At 60.3% G+C, this 23,014-nt stretch overlaps 2 protein-coding genes across 3 annotated transcripts; both read right to left on the reverse strand.

Annotated features, from left to right (window-relative positions):
• Nucleotides 1–239: 239 nt before the first annotated feature.
• On the reverse strand, nt 240–7,428 carry SARS1 (seryl-tRNA synthetase 1). Its single transcript, XM_041489589.1, has 11 exons — nt 7,223–7,428; nt 5,091–5,161; nt 4,845–4,925; nt 4,140–4,298; nt 3,554–3,697; nt 3,214–3,369; nt 2,249–2,470; nt 1,969–2,098; nt 958–1,115; nt 752–881; nt 240–678 (listed from the first exon to the last, which is right to left on the reverse strand). Exons 1-11 carry the CDS (start codon nt 7,356–7,358, stop codon nt 524–526), a joined length of 1,542 nt encoding a protein of 513 aa, XP_041345523.1. The 5' UTR covers nt 7,359–7,428; the 3' UTR covers nt 240–523.
• A 121-nt stretch (nt 7,429–7,549) lies between these two features.
• On the reverse strand, nt 7,550–22,815 carry ELAPOR1 (endosome-lysosome associated apoptosis and autophagy regulator 1). Of its 2 annotated transcripts, none has more exons than XM_041489587.1 (23): nt 22,697–22,815; nt 20,833–21,182; nt 18,612–18,732; nt 17,403–17,595; nt 16,186–16,333; nt 15,576–15,656; nt 15,222–15,327; nt 14,996–15,145; nt 14,549–14,637; nt 14,298–14,475; nt 13,580–13,708; nt 13,406–13,496; nt 13,220–13,325; nt 13,010–13,147; nt 12,654–12,908; nt 11,876–12,049; nt 10,852–11,017; nt 10,029–10,125; nt 9,851–9,952; nt 9,169–9,295; nt 8,923–9,101; nt 8,679–8,844; nt 7,550–8,477 (listed from the first exon to the last, which is right to left on the reverse strand). In XM_041489587.1, the coding sequence occupies exons 2-23, from the start codon at nt 20,929–20,931 to the stop codon at nt 8,409–8,411; spliced, it is 2,964 nt and encodes a 987-aa protein (XP_041345521.1). In that variant the 5' UTR covers nt 20,932–21,182; nt 22,697–22,815; the 3' UTR covers nt 7,550–8,408. The 2 variants fall into 2 exon arrangements, with proteins under 2 accessions (XP_041345521.1, XP_041345522.1); XM_041489588.1 differs by lacking the exon at nt 22,697–22,815 and adding an exon at nt 20,340–20,415 and having other exon boundaries at nt 20,833–20,952.
• Nucleotides 22,816–23,014: the final 199 nt, after the last annotated feature.

Below are 23,014 nucleotides of genomic sequence, written 5' to 3' on the forward strand. Positions count from 1 at the left end.
TGGAAGGGGGTAACCCTCCCGTGTATCACCCCGCCCCGGAGCGGGGGGGCGAGCAGCAGAGCAGCTGGGGCTGAGGCTAGGGGCCCTCGGCCCCACTTAGCATCACAAAGGGGCTTTGTCTGTCGCTTTGTGTGGGGATGGCAGAAGGGAGAAAGGGGAGGAGGGAGGTGCCAGGAGGAAGGGTGGTGTGCAACGGAGACACCTCCCCGGGCTGGACCCCCCCAAAAACACACAGCTCAGCAGCTCCTGCCTTTATTTTGGATGGAGGAGGGACATGTTACATGGGCACGGGGGTCCCCAGCACCACTCAGCATGAGGGGGACACTTGGGGGATCCCGGCCCGACTCAGCAGGGACACACAGGGAGAGGGGCAGCGCCCTGAGAGTGGCAGTTCTTTGTGGAACAGGGAGGACAGATGGTGACTCCCCTCTGAGGCAAAGACGATGACAAAGGGCACAGCCTGGAAATGAAGGTGAGATGACTTGGGAGGCCCTCAAAGTCCTTGGAGTGCAGGGGGACACCCTCAGACCTCCATGTTCTTCATCTGCTCCTCCAGCACCTGGTCACGTCCCCCCGCTGCCTTCTTCTTGCCCCCTCCTTCCTGCTGCTTCTTCTGCTTCTTGGAGAGTTCCTGCTCAATGGGTGCCGGCTTGATGAATGGAATCAGCTCCCGCAGGTCTGGGGAAACAAGGGACCACTGTCACCCCCCCACCAAGGAACAGGGAATGGGGAGGGCACAGGGGGATGTTACCTGGAGGCATGAAGTTTTGGAGCTTCTCAGGGATGCGGATGCCCTCAGGAGTCTGGTGGTTCTCCAGGATGGCGCAGATGGTGCGGGTGGTAGCACACATGGTGGCATTCAGCATGTGCACAAACTCTACCTGTGGCAGGGGACACCTGTGACATGGGGAAAGCAAAGGAACACAGGAAGAATTCCCCTATGCCCACTAGCCTCACCTTATCCATCATCTTCTTGGTCTGGCCATAGCGGATGCGCAGGCGCCGGGCCTGGTAGTCAGTGCAGTTGGAACAGGAGACAAGCTCGCGGAAGGCGCCAGAGCCAGGGAACCAAGCCTCCAGATCCAGTTTTTTGCTAGCTGCATGGTTCAGGGAGCCTGGAGGGGGAACAGTGCTGAGTGGGGGGTACCACTGCCATCCTGAATTTGCCTATCCTGGGGCAGAGTGTAGGGTGAAGCCTCCAAAGTCACTCCCAAGCTTGGTGCCGAATCAACATGGATTTCTGCTCTGCCATAGTGATGTGGGGTTACCTCTCAGCCATAGAAATGTGGAGTACCCACTTGGCCACAGGGTCAACAAGCCACAAGTTGTTTGGTCATGGGGACATGGGGGTGTGGGAGTCCTGCCTGGACACGGGAATGGGGAACTCCTACTCAGCCACAGGACACTGGGTTCCTGCTGTGCCATAGGGATATGGGGGTCCTGCTTACTCACAGGAATGTGGGGGCCTCTCTCAGCTTTGTGGATGTGAGATTCCCACTGAGCTATAGGAACATAGGGCTCTTTCTCAGCCACCTGGACATGGGCTTCCCACTTGACTATGGGGAGGTAGGATTATGCCATGGGGATCTGGGATTCCTGCTTGGACACAGGAATGAAGGATTTCTGCTCAACCATGGGGATGTGGGGTTCCCACTTGGCGTGGGAATGTGGGGTTCTTGCTCTGCCAATGGATAAAGGGGTCCTACTCAGGCACAGGAAGCTTTTAAACCAGATCTTTTTCCTGTGAGCATTTCCAGGAGGAGCTGGGGACAACCCATCACAGCAGTGTCCACACCCGCTCCCACGGACCCAGAGCAAGGCTGAGGGTTCCACAGAAAACTGTGGAAAAATGTCCCCTTCTCTTCCTCTGTCTCAGGCTGGGTACAGCAATGAGCCAGGGACAAAAAACTGCCAAGCAGGAAGCAGGTCAGGGCCCCCCTCAACCCCCCGTGACACAGGAGCCTCTACCCGAGACAATGTTGACGATGTGGTAGGGAATCCCGAGAGACTGGTAGAATTCCTCAGCTGTGGCCATCATCTCCTCAAATATCTCCCAGGATTTGTTGTCATGGGGGGAGGAGTAGACAAACTGCTCAATCTGCAGGAGAAGGAATTCCACAGTGACACCAGGTATAGCTCTAAATCCCACAGGAACTCCACAGTGACACCAGGTACACCCTGAATTCCCACTGGAAACCCACAGCAACCCTCAGTACACCCCAAATTCCTCCCAGGACTGCTCCTTCACCTTCTCAAACTGGTGGACACGGAAGATGCCGCGAGTGTCCCGGCCATGGGATCCCACCTCCTGGCGGAAGCAGGTGCTGAGCCCTGCGTACTTGAGGGGCAGGTCCTCAGGCCGCAGCCACTCGTCGCGGTGCAGGGCGGCGATAGGCTGCTCTGACGTGGCAATCAGGTACTTCTCATCGATGGAACTGTCCTCCGCCCGCTCACTGCCCTTCCCGATCACCTGCAGGGACATGAGCCACCAGACCTCTTCTAGCTGCACCTCCAGGGACCAGCAGGGAGGTTTTCCAGGGCCAGATGGTTTGGGAATTCATCACAAGGGGAGTTTCTTGGTCGTTCAAAGGGGCTGATGGCAGGGACGAGTCACCTGTATCACCCGTGGAGATGGACTCCAGAGATGAGCCACCTCCTTGTCACGTCATCACCATCACAAGCCACCTCCTTGTCACCTATGTCACCCATGGAGATGGCCCCCAGAGCATGTCACCTCCTTGTCACTGCACTGCCATCATGTGTCACCTGTGCAAATGGACCCCAAAGATGAGCCACCTCATCACCATCATGTGGCACCCATCGTGTGTTAACACAGACCCGAGAGATAAGCTACATCCTTGTTACCACGTCATCAATGGAGATGGACTCTGGAGACCAGCCATCTCCTTGTCACCTCATGGCTATCACAGTGTGTCACCCATGGAGATGGACCCAAGACGAGCCACCTCCTTGTTACTGCAGTGTCACCATGAACTGTTTCCCACGGAGGTAGACCCCCAAGACAAGCCATCTCCCTGTCACATCATCACCATCGCAACATGGAGACGGATCCCAAGGACAGAGGAAGGAACCACTGCTACCATTGCTGCCACCACCACTAGCTTGCCAGGGCGGAGGAGACCCCACTGCCTCCAGCTCCGCAGCCCTATGAGGGTGCTTCTTCCAAGTCCCAAATCCGGAGCAATCCCTTACCTTGTAAAGCTCCTCATCAAACTGGCTGAGCTGGGCCACCTCCTGCATCACCTCCTTGCGCATGAAGAAGGGGGTGTACACCGGGGTGTACCCCCGGGCACGGAGGCTCTGCAGCGCGTACTGGATCAGCGCCTGCTCCAGGAACACCAGCGGGCCCTGGGAACAAGGGTCACACTGCCTGACACCACACACACACTCAGCTAGGCCACTCCTCCTTGCTCAGAGGGCCCAGGAGGCCTCTGGAGGCTCCCATCAATCAATCCCAGGGAAGGAGAACCCAAGGCCCCTGTCCCTCCACGTTCCTCTCTGAACCCGATCATTCTGGGGTCACAGCTCTCACCTTAAGGAAGTAGCCACGGCTGCCAGCCACCACGGCGCCCTTTTCCCCCTCATAGCCATCCACCATCACCACCAGATCCACATGAGAATACTTCTTCCTGCAGCTGCAGTCACCCCATACCCGCTCCACCTTGTTGTCCACATCCTGCAGGAACCCGGAGAAAAGAAGAGCAGGAGCCTATCACCTCCTCAGTGCCCTGGAACACTGTGACACCAGTCCCTGAACCACACTGGGCCCACTTTGAGGGCTCAAACTCCAGCCTGTAGCTTATTGTGTGGGCACTTGGCAACAAGCCTGGCTCAGTTGTGCTCCCCCTGGGAAAATATTCCCGTGGGATGAATGGAAGCAACAGAGGGAGACCCCGTCCTCACCGCAGTAAGCGCCTTTCCCATGAATTCCCCCAACAATGGTGTGCTCAGTGTTGTCTGAGCTGCTCTTTGTCTGATCCCGCTGGCTTGTCATGCAGATTTCCCTCACCCGCCCACCCAAGACAGGCTCGGGGGATCCCCCGCTGGGAGCCCCCTGCTTCCCACTGTGAGCTTCCTGGCCCCTCTGACCCAGCCCCACCTCCCTTCCCATGTCCCACCTCGTCGTTGCTAATGGGCACAGAGGGGTGGAGGAGGTTCCCAATCTCCCGGAGGCTCTCAAAGCGTTCAGCCTCCAGCCGCAGACGCTCAGAGTCGCACTCCAGGATGGCCTCATCAATGAGCAGCCGAACTTTCTTTATCTGGGATACCTGGAGACACTGCAGAGAGACCTCAGGATGAGGTGGGGGGGAGAGAAGACCACTGGGAAGAGGGGCCTGCTCATCCAGCACAGGGAAACTTGGGCCCAGCATGGTGAATTCTAGACCCACCACATATTCTGGAATGAGTCCCTGGGCTGGACACACTCAAGAACAGCTGAAAGGATAATGGGGTGACAAGCTGGGCTCTGGAAGGCCTGAGCTGCTCCCATGGCAGCCAGCATTGCATTCATTAACCAGGGTGACTAGCGAACTGGGATGGAAGCAGGCAGGGAGTGACACACTGAGGACACAGAAGGACTGAGGCCGCTCAAATTCGCAGGGATGAGCCCTTGACTGACACAGAGTGATGCTGGGGAGATCAAGGACACTGAGGAAGAGTCAGTTATTGCTGGTGTGGGACTGAGAGATAAAGAATTCTCCCAGCTGGGGCACCAGGCAGTCCCCCCTCATTTGGTGGACACTTCAGGCCACCAATTTGGGCAATTTCAGGCAAAGCTCTGGACAAACTGTAGGCACAGTAGAGGGAGCTGGGGTCTCACTCACCCCCAGGATATCAGCCGTGAGTTCATCCAGGTTCTGTGCACTCTCTGGTACAGATTCATCCGTCCCTACTGGCTCCTTTTTCTGCAGCAAGAGGAAAAAGGAACCCCAGGAGAGTTAAAGAGTAAAATTCCAGCAGGAAAACATCCCTCAGTGACACAAGGGAGAGACTGGAGGGCTGGGAGAAGGAGAGATGTCACCAGCTGGTGATGTCCCACCATATGGTGACCCAGGGCACTCATGCCCCACCTTCATCTTGTCCCCAATGGTTTTGCTGCACAGGTTCTTCAGCTTGTTCAGGTTGTCGGCACGAAACCTGCCTGGAAAGGAAGGCAGGGGCTGTCACCTGAGAGAAGGCTGAGTGAGAGAAAGGCTGGGGCCCCTATCTGGTATAGAGAGGTGATATGGAGCCCCCATGGGAGCAGCAGTGGGGATGGCAGTTCCAGGAATACCCACAGGCACCAGCCCTGGGGTTTTTGGGAGGACAGAGGTTGATCATGTGGAGCAGAGCCGCAAGGAGTAGGGATATCACTGGAAAACACCTGGAGTGACATTGCACTGGGACATCCATGCCAGGCTGGAAACCCCCATGACATGCTGGAACCACGCTGGGATGGGACAGCCCCAACTCTAAGACGAGAACCCTACACTGGGATTCCCCGTGCTGGGCTGGGACCCCCAGACTGGGATAGGACCTCCACACTGGGATCCCCATGAGGGGATGGGGTCCCCCACACTGGGGTGGAAGTCCCATGCCAGGCTGGGAACAATGTACTGGAATGGGATCCCCATTCCATGCTACGATCCCCCACACTGGGCTGTGACCCCCATGCTCGACTGGGAACCCCATCTGCCAAAACAGGAATCCCTCCACCAGGATGGGACTTCCCACATCAGCATAGGATCTCCATACTTCACTTGGACCCCCTCAATGCTAGGATAGGACCCTCATGCTGGGCTGGGACCCCCACACCAGGATGAGATCCCCCTGACGCTGCACTGGGACGCCCATGCCAGGATTGCACCCCTCCCTCCACAGGCTCGGAGCCCCCCATGCTGGGACCTCCCTGTTAGGATGGGACCCCCACACTATGCTGGGACCCCACATTGTGATGAGACACCTCCCTCAGCAGGATGGGATTGCTAAGGACTGAGCAGACCCTGGGATCTGAGGCCACAGTGATGAGATTCAGGGGGTGTTGGATGAGGGGAGCATGGATGCTCACCCTTCATGACCCCGGGGCTGGGAAGGGCAGAGCCCAGGACACGGGGAAGCTCAGACTAGGGACACCTCCGCTGAGAACGTGCCACCCTGATCAGCGGAAGGGATCAGTCCCCAGGAGATCCAAAGCCAGGGAACACCAACAGGACACAGCACGGCACAGCACGGGCTCCCCGCAGCGGCGCCGCGGGATTGCATCAGCCAGCGCGACCCGCCAGCCTGCCTCACCCTGCGGCCACCCGCCATTCCCCAGCACCGCCGTCCTGGGGACACAGAGCCCGCGGGAAGGGGGCTGGGAAGAGGGTGATCCCTTGGACATCTAGGTGAACGCATTTAAGGAGAGCCCTAAGCGCCGCTTTCATCCCGCAGCAATGGAACGCTGGGGTGCCCTGGGAACAGCGGGGTTTGGGGGCACCCACTCCTCCCGCCGCCCTCCAACTCCTCTCCACATCCGGCACCCGCTGACGGAGCTGGACGCTCATCCCCCTGCCCCATATCCCGCCGGGAGCCATGAGGAGGTGGTTCCTCCACGTGTGGGTGGAGATGGGACCCTCCGGGTGTGGTGTACCCCAAATCTGGGGGTGGCACTGTCTAGGATCCCCCCCGCCCAGCTGGATCCTGCGGCAATGCAGGGAGCGGATCCCTGGGGATCGCAATGGGACGGGATCCATGTTCGGGCTAAGGGGAACCTGAGAGGAGGGAAGGCGGGTCTAGTGGGAGAACTTCTCCCACCTCAATCCCTGGGATTAGGGACGAGGGGGATCCACCCAGGGACAAGCCCTCGGTCTCTGCTGTGATTTACCCAGAGGATCCAGTCCCAGAGGGCAATGATCCACCGAGGTGATCCCCGAGGGTTGGGGAAGAATCAACAAATCATCCTGCGGAGGATGGGAAAGACCCCCGACTAAAGGCCACCCCATCTCACCGAGGAGGTTCGGGGACCAGTGTGGGGGCCGCTTCCAGGTCCTAGGGAAGGGAGGGAGAGCGGGAGAGAGGGACTCCTAGGGGCGGTGGTGGGGGCGTCCTGTCACCTGCGGACCGGTCACCGGGCTGAGGGGGTGTGGGGGAAAGGCACCGGGAGGGGGGGACATGCCCGCGTGTGCTAAGGGGGTCCCCCAGCCCGGAGGTTCCCTCCCCTCACCCACCCACCCCCACGTACACCTCCGCCAGGCGCCGTCCGCTCGCACCAGCGCATCCACCAGCGCGGGGTCCTTGAAGCGCTTGCGCTGCATGTCCCGCACCATGGCGGGGTCTCCGCCCTTGTCGGCGCGGAACAGGTCCAGGTCCAGCACCATGACGGCTGATGGCGGCGGCGGCACCGGGAACACCGGCGGGGACAGCTGCTCCGCGCGCGTGCGCGGAAGGGGCGTGGCCGCGGCGATGGGGGCGCGGCGCAGCAGCGCCCCTTGGTGGCCCGGAGGCGGCGCAGCAGGACGGGGCCCGGAGGGTCTGAGGGCCGAGCGGCCCGAGCACCCCTGACCCCCACCAAGGGAGGTGCCAGCGGGTCTGGAGGCCCAGGCAGGGCAGGAGGACGGGGGTGTCGGGAAGTTATGAGAGGGTTTGGGGATGATACGGTGGGGTCTGGAGGGGCCCGAGCGTCCTTGAGCCCCCCTGCCAGAGAGGTCTCCGTGGTTCTGCCCTCGCACCCCGAGGATTGCTGGGGTTCCTCAGCCACATCCCAGGGATACTGCTGGGCTCTGTGGATCTCCTACCCGAGGACACCTCGCACCCCAGTTGTTCATAGGGCTCCCAAGAGCCGCCCCACGCCCCTCTACAGCACCCCATGGCACAACTGTGGCTGTCTCTGGCACCACATGTCACCCCACTGTCCCCTCCTTGGGGGTCCCGGCGGGGTTCTTGTGCCTCCACCCATCTGGGGGACCCTCTACCACTTCCCCCATTAGGGGGCGTGCAGATGGGAGTCAAAGTTCCGCTGCTCCCCCACCCCACTCCTAAGCACCGCTCACACGTGTGGCACCCTGCGCACACCCCCGCACCCTCCTCCCACCCATTTCTGGTGCCCACGCTCAACTCCCCGCACCCCCTATGCGTGTCCCACACACACGGAGCCCTTATACAAACCCCACTCCTGTATTTGGCATTTTTGGGTGCTTGGGATGGGGAGGACACGGTGAGGACACACGTACAAAAGCCGTAATGAGGCTCCGGTCCGAAGCGGGTCCCTAAGGCCACGATTGGGGCCACGTTGGGGGGCGTGGGGGGATGGGCCGTGGGTACCCCCCCTTCCCTTCACAGCTGCCCGGGGCTGGGGTGTCCGTGGGTGCCCCTCTGGCCCGTCACAGCTCCCGGGAGGGCTGGGGGATGCGAGGGTGCCCCCCGTCCTCTTACAGCTCCCGATCGGTGCTGCTGGATGAGGTCTTGAGCGGGACTGAGTCGAATCCATCCGGCATCCGCTGTGGGGTGAGGAAACTGAGGCCCGGAGCTCCCGGGGTGGGGAACTGAGGCACAGAGCCCCCTTGGAGTGGGGAAACTGAGACACGGAGCCTCTCCGGGGTGGGGAATTGAGGCACGGACCATCCTCAAATCCCACCCTCACCATCGCTTGTCCGGTGGCTACTCCAGGGTTGTTTCCATCCCCCCACCCCACCCCTCACCTTGGCCGTCAGGGCTTTAAGTTTTCCAAAAAGTGACATTTCGGTGGCAAAGAGCAGCTCGTCCTCCGCGTCCTCCCCCTCCATGATGGCGCAGCTGTCGGGCGACGTCGCGTCGGTCTCCCGGGCCGCCGCGTCCATCACCAGCTTGGAATATTTGTATTCCAACCTGGGAATGCAGGCGGTGCCATCACCCGCCCCGTGACAGTGCTAGCCCCCGTGTCCCCAAATCCCGCCAAATGCTCACTTTTGAGTCTTTTTCCAGAAATAAGCGGCGAGCGCAGCCAGCAAGATGGCCACGCACGTCCCAGTGGAAATTCCCACTTTTAGCCAAAAATCCACGCTCCGGCACGCCTGGATCACCTGCGGCGGCAGGGCGTCCCCGCCGTGGCACAGCCGGGGCTCCCGCCACACGTAGGTGGTTTTCTGATGGGGGGAAAGGGGGTTCAGGGGCCGTAGGAGCCGCAGCCCAGCCCGGGGCACGGGGCGGTACCTGAACGCCACCGATACAGGCGCCGACGATGGGGCGGTGGTGGGAGCTGGAGCAGCGGGGACATCCCTCGGCCGTCACCCACAGGAAATGGAAGGTGCAGCCGTCGCAGGTGCCCTCGGGGCATTTGCTTCGGAGGGACAAAAAGGCGGTGCTCAGGTGATGGTGACGCTCCAAAGTGGGGATTACAGCTAAGGTGACACCCCAGGGTCGGGACAGCATGACAGTGGTATCCCCAAAGTGAAGCACCCCAAAGAAGTATCTAACCATGACAGCAGGGTATCTTTGAGGTCCCCAAACCTCCCTCGGGGTCTCCTTTGTTTCACTGCCAACCTGAGTACATGTGGGACACGGTGACACAGCCAGGGTGACACCTCAGGGTGAGGGACTCTGACACCACGTCAATGTGGTCCCCAAAGCAAAGTACCTCAGGGACATGCCCACCCATGACAGCAGGAGATGTTTGGGTCACTCTGGGAGTCCCTTAAGCCCCTCCTTGGTGTCCCCAGTGTCCCACCCCCTCCACCTGGGAACAGCCAGGGTGACGCCTCAGAATGAGGGACACTGACACTGTGACTATGGTGTCTCCAAAGCTAAACACCCCAGGGATGCACCCAACTCTGACAGCGGGAGATGCTTGGGTCACCCAAAACCCTCCTCGGGGTCCCCTGTGTCCCCTCCCCACCTGGGGACAGCCAGGGTGCCAGTGCCGATGCGCAGGGGGTCACAGCGTAGGCGGATGGTGGTGGCCCGGCCACCACTGCAGGGCTGTGTCATGTCGTTGGACCTGCCAGGGGACATGGGGGGGTCAGAAGGACAGGGGGGGACAGTGTGGGTGTCAACCCCCTGTCACCTGCCTGCACCTGAAGAAGAAGATGATGTCAGGCAGGTCAGGATGGCTGGGGGGGAAGAGCTCTGGGGGAGACACGATGCTGTCCAGCACGGAGCTGGTGGTGACACCTGCAGGGAGAGAGGGGTGTCTCCAGTCCCACTGGAGGGTGTTCCAGTCCCAGTGTCTTAGTGCCACCAGAGTGTCCCAGTCCTACTAGGGTGTCCCAGTGCTGCCAGGATACCCCAGTCCCAACAGGACATCCTAGTGTCAGTGTCCCAGTCCCACTGAGGAGTCCCAGTCCCAGCAGGGTGTCTCAAATCACACCATGGTGTCCCAGTCCCACTGGGGTGTCAGTGACATATACCAGTGACAATGTCCCACTCCCAAACAAGATGCCCCCGTAGTGTGCCAGTCCCACCAGGGTGTATTTCAATCCCATTGGGGTGTCCCTGTACCACCAAGGTATCCCAGTGCTGCTGAAATGTCCTAGTGCCAGTGTCCCAGTCCCAGCAGAGTGTCCCAATCCCACCAGGGTATCCCACTCCCAATGCCACTGGGGTGTCCCAGTCCCACCAGGGTGTCTGAGTCCCACTGGGGCATCCCAGTGCCACTGGAGTAGGCTATTCCCTGTCCCACCCATGTGTCCCAGTGCTACTGGGATGTCCTGGTCCCTGCCAGGGTGTCCTAGTTTCAACAAGGTGTCCCACTCTCAGTGCCACGAGGGTGTCCCAGTCCCCCTAAGGAGTCTCAGAGTTGGTGTGCCAGTGCCACCAAGATGTTCTAGTGTCTGTCCCACCCATGTGTCTCAATGACCTCCCAGTTCCCCAGGGTGCCCCCCCTCCCTCCCTGCTCACCCAGCAAGTGGTCACCCAGGCTGACAGGCTGCGAAGACACAGCTGCACGGGCACCAGTGATGTCAGGGGGCACCAGAATGGCCTGGCACACATAAGAGGTGACCACACGGGCAGGGCCCCCCCGACCTGCCGTCACATTGTCAGCACATGAGGCCATCTTCCTGCCCTGTGGGGACATACATGATACACGTGTGTGGAGTGAGACTATGTGTACAAGGGACTGGCATTTGCGTGTGCAGGGCCATAGGTATGCAGGTGTGGCTGCACAAGTGTCCATATGTGTTTACACGAGTGTTCACGTGTCTGCACAGCTGTGCAGATGTGTTTGTGTGACTGTGCACACATGACTGCACCAGTGGGTGCGTGTGTGTGTGCAGGTGTGACAGCATGTACACCTGTATTTGCACACCTGCGTGTGGGAATGTTTGTTTGCATACGTGTCCTTGTGTTTGCATGACTACAAGCACATATGCACGTCTGTCTGTGTCTGCCCACCTGCATGCCCCTCCAATCTGTGTGCCCAGGTGTGTGCCTGTGTTCGCCCATCTGGATGCTCATGTGTGCATGTGTATTCCTGAGCCCTTGTGCCCGTGTGTGCCCCAAGTGTGCCCACCTGTGTTCCTGTGTCCACCCTCCTGAGTATCCCCCCACTGTGCCCATGTTTGCACTCGTGCTTGTGTCCACCCACTTGCATGCCCACCTGTGTTTGTACTCATGTGCCTGTGAGTGCACACACACCCCAACATGTGCTTGTGTTTGCACTTGTGTATCTATGACCACCCACCCATGAGCCCAGGTGTGTTCCCATACATTCATGCATGTTCCTGTGCCCTCCTGTGAGTGTCCTTGTGTGCTTTTCCATGTGTGTTCCCATGTCTGCATGCATGTTTACATGGCCTCCTGCCCACATGTGCCTACTCTCCTGAGTGCCCACTCACGTGCCCGTGTTTGCACTTGTGTGCCTGCGCCCATCCCCCGGCTGTGTTGCCATGTGTGCACATGTGTTTGCCCACACGAGTCTCACCTGGTGCCCACAGAGGCTAAGGCGGAAGTGATGGCTGTAGCGCAGCCCTTTGGGGGTGAAGCTGGGCCCAGTGCCCACCCCAGCACCTTGGCCCAGCGATGGGAACTCGAAGTGCAGCATCCGGCCTGGCAGTGCCAGTGCCAGGCTGCAGTTGTTGTAGCATAGCGATCGCAGCTGGGAACAGGGACAGGGAGCTCAGGGATGGCCATGCCACCAACTGGGGACACCCCTGTGGGGACTCTGGAGAGCTGGCACCACCCCTCAGAGACCGCAAGGCCATGGTGGCACCCACCAGGGTCACGCACTGCCACCCACCAGTGTCAGATACTGTCACCCATCTGGGATGGCTGGGAGGGGCTGGTGTCATCTCTCTGGGGACAGCTGGGGGACTGGCATTACCCACCCAGGATTAGACATTGTCACCCACCTTGTAACCCACCCAGGACTGCCACAGGGCTCGTGTCACCTCCCTGGAGATGGCCAAGGAGGGCAGGCATCACCCACCTGGGGTCAGACACTGTCACCCATCCTGTCACCCACTCAGAATGGCTGTAAGGGGCTGGTGTCACCTCCGTGGGGACATAGTGTCACACACCCAGGATGACTGGGGGAGGCTTGTGTCACCCACCCGTGACAGTGTCACCCTCCTGGTGCTTGCCAGTGCCACCATCTGGGACATCCTGGGTGTGGGGGAGGCTGGCGTCACTCCTCTGGGGCCCATTGGCATCACCCATGGGGACACTTAGGAACACTTGGACCCCCCGCCATCCCCAGTCACCTGGTTGCTGCGTGTGCCAGGGCCACAGGGGCGGCAGGTGGGTGTTCCGTCGGAGGGGTGGCCCCGCAGGTAGGTGCCAGGTGGGCAGGGCTGGCAGGTGCCTGAGTTGGGGTCCACAGCACTGCCAGGGGAACATGGGGCACAGGACCCAGTGGGCTGGGGGGCACAGCGGCGGCAGAAGGAGGCCACCCCCCCCTGCACATTGGTGACGTTGATGCTGTACAGCTTGGCCACATCACTGGTGAACCGCCGGCCCTGGCACCGAGAGCATCATCACCATCTGCCCCCCGCCCCCCACCAGACCCCCCAAAGTTGGGCCCTCCAGCCCTCTCAAAGCAGAGCCCCCTGTCCCTCACCGCCTCGTGGTAGGGGGTGCGCTGGAAGGCCCAGGTGAAGCTCATGGTCGCGTTCTTCTCCACCAGGTAGGTGTAGGATTGTTTCCCTGTGGAACCTGTCCATGTCTCCACTGGAGTGTTGGTGCGTGAGTTGACACCCTGTGGGGACAAGGGAGGTGGCACCACCCAAATTCACTGTGCCCCCCCAAACTGCTGTGTCTCCCCACTCACCACCATAAAGTAGAGCTCACAGCCAACACTGCACACCGTCTCAAAAACAAAGGTGATCCTGGCCACCTCCCTGCTCTCTGTGTCCTCCAGCACTGGGCTTGGAGGGCTGGGGACAGCATGGGGACACTGCTAGCTCTGCTCCATGGCCGTGTCCCCCCTGCTCCCTGGTGGTGGCCCCCACCTCACCTGAAGCCAGGGACCACCAGTGTGAGGATCATGAAGTCGCTGTCAGAGGCTCCAGCTGCCGTGTAAATGTAGTCCCCAGCTACCTCCCAGCCTGCAGGGATGCAATGACACTCAGACAGGTCCCTGGCAGTGCCCCAGCAAGGGACAGGGAAGGGACAGCCCTCTTGCCACTACCTGCAATGCCCTTGTACTCGAAGTTGATGCCGCTGAGCACGGTGGTCTCCATGTTGGGGGGCAGCACGTTCCACCACTTGTACTCCAAGCCCAGAGCCGGCTCAGTGCCCTCTGGGCATCTGAGGCAGGCTGGGGAGAGGAGGCAACAGCCCTGCACAGGGGTGGCACCCACCTCCCCCTCTGTCAGCTTGGAGTGCCCTGCTTACCCCTTGAGGCCGGTGATGGGGACAAGATGGGACAGCCCTGCACTAGGGTGGTACCACATTCCCCTCCCTGCAGCATTGGTAACCACCTCTTGGGGACAATGATGGAGACAGGAGAGGACAGCTCTGTACTGAGTTGGTACCCACCTTCCCTTGGCAGCTCCAGGGATCCCAGTTACTTTCTAGAGACAATAACTGGGATGTTCTTACTGGATACATAGGGACAGCCCTGCACCAGGGTGGTACCACCTTTCTCTCTATCAGCTTTGGGTGCTTTGGTCACCACTTAGGAACAATGATGGGAACAGGATGGGACAACCCTGCACTGAGGTGGCACTCATCTCCCCCTGGTAGCCCCAGAGACCCCAGTTACTCCTTGGGGACAGTGGTGGAGGTGTCCTTATTGGAGCCATGGGAACAGGAGGGGACAACCCAGCACTGGAGTGGCACCCACCTTCCCCTGGCAGCTCAGGCTGCCCAGTCACACTTTGGGGACAATGACAGGGCCGCCTTACCGGAGCCATTGGAATAGAAGCCATAGGGACAGGGCTGGCAGGTGCTGCCATTGCCTTTGGCGAAGCCAGGGTTGCAGGGGGGGCATCGAGTCTTGACCCCTGAGGATGGCAGCCGGGCCGCCTGCGGCAGCTCCTCACTGCAGATCTTGGGCTCTGCCCACTTGTACATCAGCTGGGTCTGTCGGGGGAGCAGGTGAGCCGGGGGGAACACCGGGGGACAGGGGGACCACCGTGGGGTGCCCCCACATTACCTCTCCACCAGCGTCGCAGGCCGTGTGGGTGTAGAAGAAATCCTTGTCCGTGCAGGGTGGACGTGGCTTGCAGGACCCCGAGCCGGGCTCTGCCAAGGGGAGACACGGTGGGTGAGCCAGCACAGCTTGGAGACCCCAGTGCTGTTCCCACCACACAGGGTGTCCTTGTCTTCCCTCCCAACCAAGGGGTAGTGGGTGCTCCCTACTCCCCACATCGTCTCTCCCTCCCCCAGGGCCACTCCTGCAGCACAGATTGCAGGGACAAAGGAACCCCTAAGGGTGTCGCCCCTCACTAGCATAGGTGTCAGGTTTGTGAGGGGCACCAACACTGTCGCCACCAGGGGATGTCAGGTCACCCCTGCTCCCTACATCACCCCTTCCCTTCCCAGGGTCATATACTAGAGGGACAGTATATGGGAGGGGAGAGCCCCGGGTGTCCCCTCTCACCGGAGTAGGTGTCAGGGTCGCAGGGCTGGCAGGCGGTGGCCCCTTTGCCAGAGAAGGTGTCGGCGGGACAGGGCTGGCAGGCGGTTGAGCCGGCAGCGGGGGCAAAGGTGCCGGGCTTGCAGGGGAAGCACTCGGAAGTGAAGGCCACCCCTGGGAGAGGGAGGAGGCTCAGGTAGCGGGGAGGCGGGTGCGCGACCCCGAGACCCTCCCTCCTGCCCTTACCCACCTGTAATGCCGATGTTCCTCACCAGCACCGGTTTAGGCACCTTGGACCAGACGGAGAAGGCGGTGGTCCGCCAGTACAGCACGTTGTTCCCACGGCTCAGCTCCACCTGGGAGAAGGATCCCACGGGACTGGGTAACCCCACTGCAGGGATGGGTTTGGCACCATGGGTGGGGGATCCCGCTGCCGTGGAGGGGGTTGGCACCAGTGGAGGGAGGTGTGTGGCACCCCCATCTGTCATCACCCACCGCCCCCTCCTCAGCCTTATGGAGCATCTTCTTCCCACAGGAGGCACAAGGATAGCTGGGGCAGCATCGAGGGACCTCCCCACGGTGTCACCTCCCACCGAACACTCACGCTGTGGAATTCCCAGCCCTTCTCTGTAGTCCGCATCCAGCGGGACTCCTCCACCGTGGGCTGGCACTGGTCGTTCTGCACCTGCAGGGAGAGTGTCAGGGACCCCGTGTTCACAGGGACTCCGCATGTCCCCAGGGACACACCCCCATGCTCCCAGGGACCCTCCATATTCCTAGGTACCCCTCCTCATGCCTCCATGAACCACTGCCATATGCCATGGGGCTCCCCTCACGTCACCAGGGTCCACTCTCATGTCCCTGGGAACCCCTCCATGTCTGCAAGGACCCCCATGATGTCCCCAGGGACCCTTCCCATATATCCAGGGTCCCCTTCCCCATGTCCTCAGAGACCCCTGTCACATCCACCAGAGATCCTGCCATGTCCCCAGGGACGCACATCATGTTCTCAGGGACTACTTCCATGTCCCTAGGGACAAATATCATGTCCCCAGGGACCCCTGAGGAGTCCCCACAGACCCACTCAGGTCACAAGGGACTTCTCCCATGTACCTAGGGACACTTCATGCCATCTAGGACCCTCTCTTATATCCCAATGGACCCCTCCATGTCCCCAGAGACCCACACCCTCCACCCGTGCCCCCGTCACCCACAAAGAATTCAAAGACGATGCTGCTGTCAGGGTAGATGTACTCGAAGGTGACAGTCCCCGACTGCTTGAGGCTCACAGCATACATGAGGGTGGCCGTGCACTCATCTGTGTTGGAGGCCACGTAATCCCCCAGCGGCACCCACGTTGACCTGGGGCAAGTGATATATCCTGTCACCACTCTCAGCAGGCAGGACAGGGCTTGTAGGGACAGCCAGGAGGGTCCCCAAGAAGCAGGGGGGAAATGAGGGGCACAGGGGCTTGGGCACGTCTTAGGGACATGGCAAGGTGTGGTGGCTAGACACATATCCCTGGGGAGAATCCCCTGACCTGCTGACAGCCATGTGGACTGCAAGGAGAACAGAGTGGGGTCCCCCTGTTCTGGGAATGTGACTGGATGAGGAACACGCTACTGGGAGTAGGGAGTGGCTGACAGAGGCATCAATGGAGCAGTGTGGTGGTGCCAGTAAAACTGAGGGTTTGGTGGTTGTTGGTACAACTGGGAGGGTTTCTTGGTGGTATAATCAGGAGGGTTCAGAACCTGACAATACATATGGGATAGCTTGGTGGTTGTTGGTGTAACCGGGGTGTTTTGTGGCAGCTGGTACAACTGGGAGGGCTCAGTGGTGTGGTAGCTGTCTGTATTTGCTGTGTATCAGTGGCTGCTGGTACAACCAGCTGGTGGGAAGTTCCGTGGCAGCGGAACAACTGGGAGAGCTTGGCAGCTGCTGGTAGAAATGAGAGGCCTTGATGGCTGTGGTACAAGTAAGAGGGTCTGGTGGCTGCCAGCACAACCAAAAGAGCTCAGAGGTTGCCAGTGAGGATCAAAGGGCTATGGTGGTAAATAAAGGCTCTCGCTGGTGGCACAGGGGTGTGGAGATCCCCCATGAGTGCTGTAGAGACCCCCCATAGGAGCTGTGAGGACCTCCATGGGTGCTCCATCTCCGAGGAATATTGATGTGGGCGTCCCATGGGGTTGGGGTTCTGCCACTTCTGGCAGGGGGTGATGCTGCTGGGTGTTCCCTTGCTGTGATCAGGGTGCCCCTGTAATGCCCTGCTGGTGTCACCTCCCAGGGCAGGATGACAGAAGGGCATCGGGGCAACTGGGCACTATGGATGCACAGGGGTGTCACACCCATCCTGCTCGCTGTGCCCCGCACCCTGTCTTGACATGCCAGGTGCTCATGTGCTGGCGTCACAGCCAGTGACACAGTGACTCACGTTGTGCAGTTCTCTGCCGCATCGCCAAAGCTGTCATCCACCTCCAGGTTGGTGGCCACGTTGGCGAAGCCATGGGGCACCTCATCCCACTCATCAAAGCGGACACCAGTGCCCAGCGAGTAGGTGCCCGCAGCGCAGGGCCGGCACGTCTGTGTCTGCATCTCCAGGAACTCACCCGCCTTGCAGGAGAATGCTGCCAATGGAGACGGGGCACAGGGCATGGAGGGTCACCCCCAATCCTCCTGGCGCTGCTACAGCCTCATCACCCTCAGCTCTGCATTTCCAAGTGCTCCAGCTGGTGGAGGCACTGGGATCCCCCATTCTTACCATTCCACAAGGGCAACCCCCACAGCCATGAGTTTTGGTACCCAACACCCAGCTCTGCCCAATCCAGGCAGAATGTAACCCTCTGCCATGGAGCCGGGACACCCCCAGGCTTTGGGGGCATGTGTTTGGGATTCCCATCCTGCTCATCCCATCCTAGTAAGTGAGTTTGTGTGAGGGGGATTCTCATCTTGCTCATCCTATCCTGGTGCATGTGTGCGATGGGGAGATTTCCATCCAAGTATGTGTGGTGGGATTGCCATGGCTCTCATTCCATTTGGTGACTGTGTGTGTGATTCCCATCCCATCCTCATGTATGTGTGTGTGATTTCCATCCCTCTTATCCCATCCTACTGTCCATGTGTGGGATTCCCATCCCATCCTATCCCATTATGTGTGTGGGATTTCCATCTCTCTCATCCCATTCAGGTGAGTGAGCGCACATCTTGCTCATCCTGTCCTGGTGCATGTGTGGGATGAGGGGATTTCCATCCCAGTGTGTGTGATTCCCATCCCTCTCATCCCATTCCATGACTGTATGTGTGATTACCATCCCATCCTATCTGTGTGTGCATGTGATTCCCATCTGTCTTATCCCACCCCAATGCCTGTCTGTTTCTGGTTCCCATCCCTCTCATCCCATCCCAGGGAGTTGGTGTGTGTTTGATTCCTATTCCATCCCATCCCAGTGCTTGTAGTTCTTCTACCATCCCATCCCGGGGGATTCCCATCCCACTGATCCCATTCCATCCTCCTGTTGCCTGTACTGGAGCCGATAATGGCTATGCTTGTCTCCCCACTCTCTCCCTCCTGTCGCCCTCATTTCCCATCCCTGCCATTCCCACCCCCAGCCTGACCCCATCCCATTCCTGGTCGGAACCTTACAGCATTCAGTGCCCCTAACAGGGTCAGGCAGGCCGGTGCAGAGTCCAGGCGTGTGTGGTACAGCCACCCTCCAGCGTGATCCTGAGCTGTCACATGCTGTGTACTCGTAGTGGTACTCGGACTGCAGCAGACAGAGAGGGAGCATGCAGGGGAGCTGCACCTGAGACCTCCCGGGCTGCTCCCACACCCTGTGCTCCCTGAGAGGGGCTGGCCCCTTGGCCCGGCAGTGCCTTCAAGGGATAGTTTTGAGTTACGGTGTGGCAATGTCCTGTGGTGCCCAGGGCCTGGTGAGGGGGGCTTGGGAGGGTGCTCAGAGTGGGGGCATACTTGGGTGGGGGAGAGTTCAGTGTGGGGGGATACTGGACAATGGGGGTGATTTGGGTGGGAGATGCTCTGGATTGAGGGGAGCTGGGGTCCAGGGGGATGCTGAGAGTGGGGGAGTATTGTGGTGGTGGTGGTGGGGCAGTATGAGAGGATGCTGGGAAATGGGAGTGCTGTGGGTGGGGGGATGATCCGGCTGGGGTTGCCCAGGAACCTTGGAGCAGCAACAGCCCTGCACTTCTCCCTGGTGTGGAGGTGAAACCCTGCGCCCCCCCCCCCATGTTCCTGGGATCACATGGCACTGTCACGCCCCTTGGTGTGCCTTGGCGCGGCTGTGACACACTTTGCTCACCGAACAGCTGTGGCACAACCCGGATACGGCCTGGGAGCACCTCGGGCATAGGGCGGGAGGGCAAGGGGGACTAGGGGGAACCAGGAAGCGCTGGGGACGGCAGAGGCACCATGACCACCCCCCCTCCCCCCCACCATCCTGCCAGCTGCACCAAGCTGAGACTGGCTTAAGGCTGGTGAGGTGATGCCAGGGACAGACAGCGTGGGCAGGGTGAAGGCCACATCTGGTGCTGCTGTTGGGGTTTGGGGTACAAGGGGAGGGAGCTCCCCACCCCCCCTGCAGCAGCTCTGAGGTGTCAGAGCCGGTGCTGTGGCTTCATGCTCCCAGTGGCTGCTGGAGCGTGGCAGGTTGATGAGAAAACAACTGCTTTGATGTTCCCATCAGCTGGAAACAGCAATGGGGGGGGGGGAGGGAAAGAGGGGGATGGGGGGATATGAAGGGGAAAGAGGGACTGGAGAGGTAAAAGGGGGGTGGAGAAGGAAAAGTGAGGACAGAGAAATGCCTGCAGCACCCCCTGCCCATGTACAGCATGGAGCCCCTCTGGTCCTGGGATGGGGACAAGAGAAAGGTCCCCACCAGCTTGGGGGTACCCAGAGGGTCACCTCAACTTTCAGCAGCCTTGAACTACAACATTACTCTCAGTCCTGAGGGATTTCCTTGGGGAGAAGGTATTTTTTCTCTCTTCCTAAACTTTTCCAGGTTTTTATTAAATCTACATAAATTGACCTAATTCAGCTCGAGTGGCTCTGGGGGTGGAGGGCACCCCAAACTGCCACTGTAACTCTGCTCTGGCCAGGGAAGGGAGAAGGGCTGTGCCTTGCAAAGGACAGGGGACACCCCCTCTGGGGGACTGATTGTTCCTGGGGCAGGTGCCAGCCCCAGTCTATTGTTTCCAGCTCTGGATTGTGGAACACAGACAAAAATAATTGGATCAGAGGAAAAAAAAAAAAATCCTGGCCCAGATTAAAAGCAGCCAAGTCTGAAGAGGGGGGAGGAAAATTGGGGGTGGGGGGGGGGCAAGACGGACAACCCAGGGAGGGCATTTGGGGGCTCACCCGCTGTCCCCAAGTCCCCAAGGCAGACAGATCCTGGTGAGTGACAGTTTTTCTTCACAGAACACCATGTGCTGGGCTGGGAATGACACGTGGCCATTGGGATTGTCCCTCTCCGCTCCTTGTCACCCCCCCAGCAGCACTCAGGGAGACCCCAGTGTGTCGAGGGGTAGGGACTTATGGACAATAATGGGGTGACAGCAGTTGGGGTCCCCAAGGAGACCCTCGGGCACTGGCCGAGCCACTGGGAGCAAAGACCTCTCCCTGGGCCCCCAGGAAGCCGGCCAGTCCCTCCCCGCTATAAGACACCCCACCGGGACACCCGACTCCTACCTGTTCCCTCCTTGTCCCCTCCATCTCACAGGGAGCGGCCTCCCGTGCTCCGGGACTCCGTTTCATCGGTGTGTGGGGGGAATTTGGGGGTGGTTGCGGTTGTGGCGGTGTGATACCGGTTGCCCACCCACCGCCCCCCCCCCGCCATTCCCGGTGCCGGTACCTCCTTGCAGACATGTAGCTGCTCTCCGGTGCGTCCCGGTGACACGGTGACAGCCAGACACAGCGCCAGCGGCATCCACCGGGCTCCGGTACCGGCCATGGCGGCGGCAACGGCGGTGGCAACGGCGGCAGCTCGGCCGGTGCGAGCACCGGCGCTGCTGCCCCGCCCCCGCCAACGGCCCGGCCTCCGCGCACCTGCCGCTACCTGCCCCCGCCCCCGGGAACGGCACCGGGCATCGCCTCCGAGAACGGGCACCGGGAACGGTGGGAATGGCACGGGGTATCGCCCCAGGGAACGAGAACGGGCAGTCGATCACGAAGAGAATCCCCTGGAACGGCAGCTGGCGCCGCCTCCACGAGAACGGCACCGGGAATCGGTATCGAGAATGTTATTCATGGGAATGGCACCGCGCATCGGTATCGGAAATAGAGACACGGGAATGGAACTGCCAGGAACAGCAGGCCCAAGGTTATACCCGGGAATGGTATCCTGAGATTGGCGCCGGGCACCGGCACTGGGAGCGTTATCCATGAGAACGCCACCGGGAGTCCCATCATTCTTGGGAGTGTATCCCCGGAAACGGGACTGGGAATGCAATCCCCGGAACGTGTTCCCGGGAACGGTATCGGGAACTTATCCCTGGGAATGCATTTGGGAATGTTATTCCAGGAACAGCACCGGGACCGTCTCGGGGCATCGCCCCCGCATCCCCGCCCCCGGGCACAGCCCCTCCTCCCACCGCCCCGGTGCTGGGGGAGGACCGGGACACGACGGGGGGGGGGGGGGGGGGGGGGGCCCCCCCCCCCCCCCCCCCCCGGGGGGGGGGGGGGGGCGGGCACGCGGGGGGGGGGGGGGGGGGTCATGAGCCCCCCGCACCCCAGAGCCGCCTCCACCACATCAGAGACTGTGTGCCACTCGTGTGCCCCGCAGGCCATGTCCTCATGGAGCCGGGCCAGCCCCACTGCACTGGGGACAGGACAGGGGACACATGCGGCTGCATATTCTGGACACGACAGACATAGGGGTACAGGGGATACAGGAAAATGGGGTACACAGGAACATCAAGGACACTGGGTACAGAGCTGATACAGGGACACAGGACAAGGGGAATACAGGGGATATGGGAGAGTGGGGGACACAGAGGGACAGAGGATCCAGGGGATATCTGAACATGAGGGACATAGGAGACACATAGGAACACAGCTGCTAAGGTGATACAGATGTCCCAACTCTGGTGGCACAGGGTACCCTGTGTGTTGGGGGACACTAGTGACACATGTCCATCTGTGGTGGCACAGGGATGCCAGCAAGTACCACGGGCATGGGGGACATGGCCACTGGAAGGGATCATGCCTGTCCCTATGGCAGCATGAGGACAACCCCATGCCTACTTGTGCCACAGCTAGAGACAGTGGCATGGGGTGGCCATGCTCCACAGCATCCACAGTGTCACCTTGGCAGATGAAGCCTGCCAGGCACCATTAAACTGGTGACCTCCTCTCAGTGTCCCCACAGCAGGGCCACCACCAGCAGCCACCCCAGTTGCTTCTCTCAGTAATGCCAGAATCACTGCTGTCCCCTCATCACCACCATGGCCTTGTCACCACCACAGCCATCCCCTTTTCACCTTTGTGGCTGTCCTCTCATGCCCATCCTCTAGTCACCACTGTAGGTACCCCTCGGTCGTCCACCCTTACTGTCCCTTGTCACAACCACGGCCATCCTCTTGCTATCACCACAGCTGTCCTCCTGTTATCACTGTAGCCATCCTCTCCTTACCAGCACAACTGTACTTTTCCACAGTGGCTGGCCCCTGCTTACCATCACAGCTTTGTCAGCACCATGGCCATCCCCCAGTGCTCACCATGGTTGCCCCCTTGTGGCCATCCTCTTGTCACCACCACGGCTATCACCATCACCGCGAATCCCCAATAAAACACAGAGGCCGTGTTGCATGAAGCTCGTAGGTCTAATGAGAGTCCCCGGTGCCCCGCGGGGCTAGCAGAGTCCGCGCCCATCTCACACACGTGGCACGGTGCCAACACAGCTGCAGGGCCCGGTGAACCACTCCCAGCATGGCACGGAGCGTGCACGGCCCCGCAAGGCCAGCGCAGACCCCTGCAAAGCGCGTACGGAGCCTGCTGCAGGGCCCACTTCCCGCCTCCACACGTGGCCCGGCGCT

Source organism: Pyrgilauda ruficollis, unplaced genomic scaffold, assembly GCF_017590135.1.
Source record: "Pyrgilauda ruficollis isolate IOZ18807 unplaced genomic scaffold, ASM1759013v1 scaffold95, whole genome shotgun sequence".
NCBI classification, from domain to species: domain Eukaryota; kingdom Metazoa; phylum Chordata; class Aves; order Passeriformes; family Passeridae; genus Pyrgilauda; species Pyrgilauda ruficollis.

What these genes read in the sequence shown, in the direction of transcription:
- SARS1 (XM_041489589.1), bottom strand. Translation starts at nt 7,358, where the DNA reads ATGGTGCTGGACCTGGACCTGTTCCGCGCCGACAAGGGCGGAGACCCC. An exon ending in TGCCCATTAGCAACGACGAG is followed by an intron (nt 3,698 to 4,139) that starts GTGGGACATGGG and finishes GGGTTCCTGCAG; the next exon opens with GATGTGGACAACAAGGTGGA. An exon ending in GCCGTGGCTACTTCCTTAAG is followed by an intron (nt 3,370 to 3,553) that starts GTGAGAGCTGTG and finishes CCTTGTTCCCAG; the next exon opens with GGCCCGCTGGTGTTCCTGGA.
- ELAPOR1 (XM_041489587.1), bottom strand. Translation starts at nt 20,931, where the DNA reads ATGGCCGGTACCGGAGCCCGGTGGATGCCGCTGGCGCTGTGTCTGGCT. An exon ending in AGGGCTGGGAATTCCACAGC is followed by an intron (nt 15,328 to 15,575) that starts GTGAGTGTTCGG and finishes TCCTTCTCCCAG; the next exon opens with GTGGAGCTGAGCCGTGGGAA. An exon ending in GCACCCCCTACCACGAGGCG is followed by an intron (nt 12,909 to 13,009) that starts GTGAGGGACAGG and finishes TCTCGGTGCCAG; the next exon opens with GGCCGGCGGTTCACCAGTGA.